The sequence below is a fragment of the Phocoena sinus genome, chromosome 16 (genome assembly GCF_008692025.1).
Source record: "Phocoena sinus isolate mPhoSin1 chromosome 16, mPhoSin1.pri, whole genome shotgun sequence".
Lineage (NCBI taxonomy): Eukaryota > Metazoa > Chordata > Mammalia > Artiodactyla > Phocoenidae > Phocoena > Phocoena sinus.
Genome location: NC_045778.1, coordinates 5,857,401 through 5,865,992, shown reverse-complemented (window position 1 = coordinate 5,865,992; position 8,592 = coordinate 5,857,401). Strand labels below are relative to the sequence as shown.

The following is an 8,592-nucleotide window of genomic DNA, read 5'->3' as shown; positions in this document are numbered from 1 at the left end:
TCGCGCGGCAGGGCGGGTCGAGGGCCGAGGGGAAAACTCGGTGTTTGCGAGGGCCCAATCGCGCGGCGCTCCCGCTCCCGCTCCCTCCCGGAAAGGCTCCGGGAAACGGCGGGCGAACGCGGTCCTACGCTTGCGAGCACACACCCTCCTCTTAGGAAAACTTCAGGGAACCGGCGGCGCCTGTGTCCTTCCCAAGACACATGCGAGGGTAAAAGCCTTTATCGAAGAGTTCAAATAAATAAAGCTCCGTAAAAAATGTGAACCACGCTTGATTTAAAAGCCCCTATGCGCGAGAGATTAGGGACAAAACCAAGTTACAAAGTGGCCTGTTTTTCAAAACATGAGTTTTAGCACGGTTTGTCCCAAACGGAACTGAAGGGGGGGGGAACTCGGCCCGAGAAGTCGAGGTAGCCGAGCGGGTGGAGGAAGGCAAGCCGTGCCAGCCACGCGTTCACGTCGGGGACACGGGCCGCGGCGCTGCCTGGCGGGCAGGCGGGCGCCGCAGAGCCGGCTCTCCAGGCAGCGCTCGATCTCCGGCGGGGGGAGGGGGAGGGCGCGGGGGAGGGCGGGCGCGCGCGCGAGGGGAGGGGGCCCGCGCAGGCGCCTTGCGAGGCTGTCGAAGAATCAAGTCTGTAGAAGTGGAGCGGCCGCGGCGGCAGCAGCAGCAGCGACGGCGGCGGCGGAGCTGAGGCGGGTTGGGCGCTGACGCGGGCGCTGGAGAGCGGCGACGCCAGGAGCTGTGAGAGAGCAGCGGAGCGACCCGTGGCCCGCGCCGCGCCCGAGCTCTGCGCCGCCCGGCCGCCGCCGCCGCTCCGGCGCGGCATGCCCCGCCGCTCGGGCTGAGCCTGCCCCGGCGGCCGCCCCCCGCCCCCCGCCCCCCCGGCCTCCCCGCCCCCCGCCCCGCACTTCGAGCCGGCCGCCGCCGCGACCTGCTGCGCTCCCCCGCGCCCGCGCGGCCCGTGTTCGCCCCGGTCTGGAGGCCCGCCGCGGCCCCGGCCGAGCCGCAGCCGCAGCGCCCAACGCGCCGCGCCGCCCCGCCGTCCGCCCGCGCCCGCGCAGGCCGGGGGGACGTGCTGCCGCGGCTGCAGCCCCTCGCCCCGCGCCCGCCGCCCCTCGTGCACCGGGGGCGCTGCGCGGGCGCCGAGCCTTCGCGGGCTTTGCCGCCGCCGCCGCCGCCGCCGCCGCTGGTGGGAGAGACGCGGGGTTGGGGGGGGAGGAGGGCGCGCGTGGTGCCGGCGGGGAGCGGCGGCGCCCCCCCCTCCTCCTCCTCCGCCGCCTCCTCCTCCTCCGGCGGCGCGGGCTCCTCGGACATGGCCGCGGCGGTGGCGGTGGCGGCCGCGTCCCGGCGGCAGTCGTGCTACCTGTGTGACCTGCCCCGCATGCCCTGGGCCATGATCTGGGACTTCACTGAGCCCGTGTGCCGTGGCTGCGTCAACTACGAGGGCGCCGACCGCGTCGAGTTCGTCATCGAGACGGCGCGGCAGCTCAAGCGGGCGCACGGCTGCTTCCCGGAGGGCCGCTCCCCGCCCGGCGCCGCGGCCCCGGCCGCCGCCAAGCCGCCGCCGCTCTCGGCCAAGGACCTCCTCCTGCAGCAGCAGCAACAGCCGCCGCCGCTCGGCCACGGCGGCCCCGAGGCCGCCCCGCGCGCCCCGCAGGCCCTGGAGCGCTACCCCCTGGCGGCCGCCGCGGCCGAGCGGCCTCCGCGCCTGGGCTCCGACTTCGGCGGCAGCCGCCCGGCCGCGAGCCTGGCCCAGCCGCCGACGCCGCAGCCGCCGCCCGTGAACGGCATCCTGGTGCCCAACGGTTTCTCCAAGCTGGAGGAGCCGCCCGAGCTGAACCGCCAGAGCCCGAACCCGCGGCGCGGCCACGCCGTGCCGCCCACCCTGGTGCCGCTCATGAACGGCTCGGCCACGCCGCTGCCCGCCGCGCTCGGCCTGGGCGGCCGCGCCGCCGCCTCGCTGGCCGCCGTGTCCGGGGCCGCGGCCACCGGCCTGGGCTCGGCGCAGCCCGCCGAACTAGGCGCCCACAAGCGGCCGGCGTCCGTGTCGAGCGGCGCGGCCGCGGAGCACGAGCAGCGCGAGGCGGCGATTAAGGAGAAGCAGCCGCCGGCGGGCTCGCACCGCGGCCCGGCCGACAGCCTGTCCTCGGGCGCCGGGGCGGCCGAGCTGGGCACCGAGGGCGCGGGCAAAGGCCGCGGGCCCGGCGAGCAGGACTGGGTCAACAGGCCCAAGACCGTGCGAGACACGCTGCTGGCGCTGCACCAGCACGGCCACTCGGGGCCCTTCGAGAGCAAGTTTAAGAAGGAGCCGGCCCTGACTGCAGGCAGGTTGTTGGGTTTCGAGGCCAACGGGGCCAACGGGTCTAAAGCAGGTAGGGGCGGCTGTGGAGTGAGGGGGTCTAGGGGCGAGACGGGGACGGAGAGCCAAGGAGGGGTGCTCTTCCCATTAACCGTTCTCCCCCGGCCCAGAAACAACAAACACCCAACTTCCTGATCTGCCCGAGGCGGAACCAGTGCTTAGTGGCAACGTGTTCCTGTGCTGAAGCAGCATAACAGAGATGAGTCAGACGGGCTGATAGGCAGCGACACAGGGCTTTCCTTTCCCAGCACATTCCTGGATGCGAGCAGGAGGGCACCAGTCACCTTTTAACCTGTGTGTGCGTGGCGCGGGGGGGGGGCGGGGGGCGGGGGGACGTTAACCGTCAGGTGCACAGTGCAGTCTGGGGACAGGCAGGCCTGTGGGAAAACAGTGCTGTCGGGGCCATTTTCTGAGGCTTTTTTTTTTTTTTTTTAAACTGCTAGGCTGCCTCAGAGCCCCGTCAGTCTGAGTGGTTTAAGTTGCACGTGCTCTTGAAACTCCTATGAGTTTTTATGTACCAGCTTTTAGAGAAGAGAAATTCTTCGGGGAGTTTTGTTATGTGTTAGAAAAAAAAAGATCCTTTTCAGTGTACGTCCATTTACATCGTTTTTTTCCCTCTTATGTCTTTGTTCTTCCAGTTGCAAGAACAGCAAGGAAAAGGAAGCCTTCTCCAGAACCAGAAGGTGAAGTCGGGCCCCCTAAGATCAATGGAGAGGCACAGCCGTGGCTGTCCACGTCCACAGAAGGGCTCAAGATCCCCATTACTCCTACATCCTCTTTTGTGTCTCCACCTCCCCCCACTGCCTCACCTCATTCCAACCGGACCACACCGCCTGAAGCGGCCCAGAACGGCCAGTCCCCCATGGCAGCCCTAATCTTGGTAGCAGACAATGCGGGGGGCAGTCATGCCTCAAAAGATGCCAACCAGGTGCACTCCACCACCAGGAGGAACAGCTGCAGCCCACCCTCTCCGTCCTCTATGAACCAGAGAAGGCTGGGCCCCCGAGAGGTGGGGGGCCAGGGGGCAGGCAGCACAGGAGGACTGGAGCCAGTGCACCCCGCCAGCCTCCCGGACTCCTCGCTGGCGGCCAGCGCCCCGCTGTGCTGCACCCTCTGCCACGAGCGGCTGGAGGACACCCACTTTGTGCAGTGCCCGTCCGTCCCTTCGCACAAGTTCTGCTTCCCTTGCTCCAGACAAAGCATCAAACAGCAGGGAGCCAGTGGAGAGGTCTATTGTCCCAGTGGGGAAAAATGCCCCCTTGTGGGCTCCAATGTCCCCTGGGCCTTCATGCAAGGGGAAATTGCAACCATCCTTGCTGGAGATGTGAAAGTGAAAAAAGAGAGAGACTCGTGACTTTCCGGTTTCAGAAAAACCCAATGATTATCCTTAACTAAAACTGCTTGAATTGTGTATATATCTTCACATATATATATATATCCAAGACAAGGGAAATGTAGACTTCATAAACATGGCTGTATAATTTTGATTTTTTTGAATACATTGTGTTTCTATTTTCTTTTTGACGACAAAAGGTATGTACTTATAAAAGCATTTTTTTCTTTTGTTAACGTTATTAGCATATATCTGTGCTTTATTATCCTGGTGACAGTTACCGTTCAATGTAGGCTGTGACTTGCGCTGCTTTTTTAGAGCACTTGGCAAATCAGAAACGCTTCTAGCTGTATTTGTATGCACTTATTTTAAAAAGAAAAAAAAAAAGCCAAATACATTTTCTGACGTCGTAAGATTGCCTTACTGTCTGTTATTCCTTATTGCTGGCCCCTTTCTCAGGCTGGAGGCCAAGTGGTGGAGAAGGAACGGAAATGAGCGAAAGGGGCACTGTTGTGAAGTGGGCATATGCCATGGGGAAATGTCACCAAGTTTCCCCCCAAACGTTGTCCTTTGAGAGTAACAGGAAACCGATTTTGAATCTTTCTCGCGTTTGGATTTTGTTCTTAAAGTTCAGTTGTTGGGCTGTTGATGACTGCCTGAGAGTTGCTGCTGAGAGATTTTCAGGACTGGGGGTGGGGGGGGATTTTTGTTTGTTTGTTTTAAGGCAAAGTTGACCACTGTTCACTGCCCATGTTATCAGCTGTAAGATTACAATGCTGCATGCTAGTCGGTTGCATAATACACAATCCGGTGACTCAAGGCAGTGATAACGGATGGTGGTGAGGACAAGATGGCACTGCCATCTTTGCGTGGAGCCTGGCTCTGCAGCGCCACTTGATCTTTCGAAACACCCTGGAGCACTCCTGTCTGTCGTTGGCTGTGGTCGTTTTCCTTTGAAGAGAGTCGAAAGAGACGTTACAGTCCAGGTGAACTTGGAGATTGTGGGATTGGTTTCGTTTCTGTTTTGTGTTTTGTTGTTTTATCGTTTACCTGTAGCCCCATTGCTGTTGATATGATCACCTACACCCTGTTTGTAGTGGGTGCTAAATACAGTATGGTACAATGACAGGAACAGTGCAGGGTGCTGCCAGGACTGCTCGTGGGCATATCAGTGACAGCCCAAATGGGGGTGGAGGAAACCTGTAATTTCCTTCTTACATGTGTTTGAAATACCAAGTGAATAATACTGTTCTTCTGGACAAAAATGATAAACTGGCGAAAATTAAAGAAAGGGTTTTACATAATAGACAGGCCCCACTTCTCAAACTATTTTTAGAAACCTTTTGTAAACTAATTTCTTTTGATTACTGTTTTGCATCAGTAAAGTGAGATTTTTTAAACCAATAAATCATCAGTTATTAGAAATAGTTGTCTCACAGTGATACTGGTTTTTCTTCTGTGCTGTTATGATTTAACATTGACAGGAACACTACTCTAAATCTTTTCATGTTCAGGTGTTTGTAACTTGGCCCTCTAATTAGGCTGAATCATTGGCTTCGAGGTCTACTACAACTTCTGTGTATCGTTCCCAAGCGAGCTTTTATTTTAATTTGAAAATATAGATTGTTACCCACTTTGGATCCTTCTTCAGTTATGTTTTTGTGTTTCATTTTTAAATTGCTCAAATATTTTTTAATGGTCGAGTTATTAACACTTGAAAATCAGATACTGCACCAAATACAGTATTTTTTTCATGGTGGTTTTAATGAGCGCACCTATTAGTGCTGTGCAAATTCATGTTACCCGTCATTGTTATATTGCAAACAGACTTGCATGATTAACCAGTTTGTTGTTACATTTTTTTTTTTTAATTGGAGTATCTGTGACTCAGAGCAGACTGGTTTCTCTTATGTAAATGCACACATGCAGAAACACAGTCAATTTTACATGCCCATAAAGACATTTGTAAAGAATTCAACTTCTTATGGTCTGTTGTATAAATGCGTATCTAGGCACTTTATTATAAACTGGAATTTGACCTCATAGATGTTACAAGTTGATCAGTCATTTGACCTAATTTGTGGTAGCTATCTGTATGTTTTGCGTTCTTAATACAGATAAGCTTTCCAAAAAGATTAGTAAGGAACCATCCTGCTGTTTTGAATAAGTCTATCCAGCTGTGGAAAAGACAACCTATGGTATCTCTGTGCTGCTGTTTTAAGAGGGAGAAATTTAAACAGCTTTAAAGGGCTGTGTGTTGTTTACTCCTATTAAAAAATGAGAGTCCGACTGGCCCTTGGGTGGCCTTCGTTAGAAGGCTTGCAGCTGGGAAGTGTTGATATGGGTTATATCTCTGGCATTCTCTTAAGTTAAAAAGTTAACACTGGGACATGGGTTTGATCCTTTGTTGTACCTGATGACAGTGCAGAGATTCTCCACAGCTGGATAAGATGTCAGAAAGCTACTTACTGTACATGGGCAGTATCAGATTTCAAATCCTAATATTTCAGCTGTGCTTTTAATACTCAGAATATTAGGGGATGGGGTGTTGAAGCTTTCACTTTTTTGCTTTAACAATTTAACAGATGTACTGTCTTTCATGTGGCCTCACATTAAAAGTTATGAGAACGTACACATGGTTTACAACTTTTACTAGATACCTTTCCTTGGCCACCAAGTATTTTAAAAGTGTGCCACCTTTTAACCTTTACTTTTTTTTTTTTTTAAGTTGAAGGTGATACTTTTTCTATATATGATGAAACTCATGTCAACTGAAGTGAGTGTAATCTCAGATATCAACATTATTCTATTTTAAAATCACGCTATGGAAATATCACCTGCGTTCTGTCATTTGTCAGATTTACAGTACCTTTTTTTTCCTTTAACTTTTAGCATTAAATAAAAATAAAATTGGGAGCACTGAACATTTTCTGAGGCCTTTTTTAATTGTTAATTGTTGAAAGTAAGCTTAGAGTGGCTGTTTTAATCACTAGTGGCAATGAGACCAAAGGATGTGTGGGTTTGGGGTTGAGGTTTGACTGGAACGGCAGGAGAATAGCAGGAGATAAAAAGACATGGAACAAAAAGGCAACTGATGGAAGGGAAAAAAAAGTGCTAGGGACTGGGGAAAGGGCAACTGGATAGGGGAAGCAGATAACGAGAAGAGCTGAACAAAGTACAGCCAGAAAGCACTTGTTTACTTTTCAACTTGCAGTCCAGCCAGCCATTCTGCAATAGTAGATTGGAAGGGGAAGATAGTGACGACATTGAAAAGACTGTCAAGACACGGAGCTGCCCTTTGGAAAGCCGTGGAATAAAACAGCCATGTTGGGCCAGAGGAAATGCACTGAAGACAAAAGAGAAAAAAAAAAAAAAAGCCTACCTTTTGGAAAGCTTTGGAATAAAAGTCAGAGCCAAAGCCATGTGTGAGCTTCATTGAAGCCCTGAAACCTTAAATTTATAAATGCAGATAAAAGGTGGAATGCACTGAGATCCTTTTTCAAACTCCTGTGCTATCACGTAGGAAGAAATTTCCTGGATGTTTGCAGCTCTTTCTCTTCTTGTTGATCAGTGGCTTGGCAGACTTCTCTATGAAAGGAACTTGTGAAACTTATAGTTTTAAGATAAAGGTACACATAGACTTACTAGGTGTTTTAAATTAAACAGCAAGAGTTTATGTGTAGTTGAATGTATTTTCATTAGAGGTGGCCCAGTAACTTGGGGAGCCCATCACTGTATATAGTTTAATGATTTTTGAATTAGCCTGTTTAAGGCAGTTTTCAGGAAACTGTGTCCTTAGTAAGTAAGTTATTTATAGATGATAATACACATGATGTTTCATTCAATAATTAGCTTAAAAGAAATGTTAAACTCTTAGTCTTAAAGATGCTAAATTTTATTTTTAGTGAAATTTAAACTAGTGCAGCTTGCAGAAGTCATTTTTAAAATTTCAAAGTAAACTTTAATGATTGCATTCAGTTTTCAGTTAAAAAAAAAACCAAACAAACCAGACCCTTGATGTGGCAGATGTCTTTGTTTATTCCCCAAAGCTGGGAAAAAGTTGAAGGGAAAACACGGAGCTCCTTTTAATTCCTAGACTTTTAAGTCCCTCTTTACTCAAAGTTGTTTTGCATTTGATTTATAGATGGCTTTATTTGGTTAGTGAAGAGTAAAATGTTTCTCTTCCTGATTCCAAAGTGTATACGTGGAATCATTCAGAAAAATGTTCAGTCGTGTGTAGGCCACTGGAAGTACTGAGTCACCCTCATTTGCTTGCCTTTTCTTCATAGGGAACAGTGAAAAGACACGCCTTTCCTCTGTCACAGACCAAGGGCAGAGGCACCAATGAATGGAATACAGATTTACCTACTGCATCATCTGGGGCTCTAGAAATGGAGTGCGCGCAGTTTAACTCTTTCAGTGCCACTGGTTAGGCCTCTGACAGCAATAGTATTGATTACAATACAATTGGTTACAACTAAATAAAAATTATGGGTGTGACTTCCCAGGTTGTCAACTACCTAGATGCCTTGTTGCTGTTTCTGTTGACAGCCTGCATTTTCCTCAGAAGTTAGGAACCCCTCACAGTAATTTAAAAGGCACAAAAATATACAGAAAGTCAATTTGTAAATTACTTAAGAGGTTGGAAGATAGAAAATGACTGGATTTACGGATTAAAGGTGGATTTCTCTATTAATCCCAGATAAAACCATAATTAGGGATATCCACACTATCCTAATTTACCATTAACAGAACCATTTATACTCAATTTAACAGTGAAATTTGTTTTAACTCATCAGTTGTCAACTTGCTCCTTCCCCATGTCAATACAACTTAAAATGCTTGATTTTAAAATACGTTTGTTAATTTGAGGTGTAACTTACTGTTTTTTTAAATTATAGA

The 8,592-nt window shown here is 50.9% G+C and overlaps 1 protein-coding gene across 3 annotated transcripts; it reads left to right on the top strand.

The window, feature by feature from the left end:
• Positions 1-1,169: 1,169 nt before the first annotated feature.
• IRF2BP2 (interferon regulatory factor 2 binding protein 2) lies at positions 1,170-8,209 on the top strand. Of its 3 annotated transcripts, XR_004346200.1 has the most exons (3): positions 1,170-2,370; positions 2,996-4,676; positions 7,980-8,209. XR_004346200.1 is itself a non-coding variant. In XM_032608267.1 (2 exons), the coding sequence occupies exons 1-2, from the start codon at positions 1,311-1,313 to the stop codon at positions 3,709-3,711; spliced, it is 1,776 nt and encodes a 591-aa protein (XP_032464158.1). In that variant the 5' UTR covers positions 1,170-1,310; the 3' UTR covers positions 3,712-6,614. The 3 variants fall into 3 exon arrangements, 2 of the variants coding, with proteins under 2 accessions (XP_032464158.1, XP_032464159.1); XM_032608267.1 differs by lacking the exon at positions 7,980-8,209 and having other exon boundaries at positions 2,996-6,614; XM_032608268.1 differs by lacking the exon at positions 7,980-8,209 and having other exon boundaries at positions 1,171-2,322; positions 2,996-6,614.
• The last annotated feature ends 383 nt before the right edge of the window (positions 8,210-8,592 follow it).

Excerpts from the sequence above, each read along its gene's own strand:
- IRF2BP2 (XM_032608267.1), top strand. The coding sequence starts at position 1,311 with ATGGCCGCGGCGGTGGCGGTGGCGGCCGCGTCCCGGCGGCAGTCGTGC. Across the intron at positions 2,371-2,995 it reads GGCCAACGGGTCTAAAGCAG|TTGCAAGAACAGCAAGGAAA; the intron begins GTAGGGGCGGCT and ends TTGTTCTTCCAG.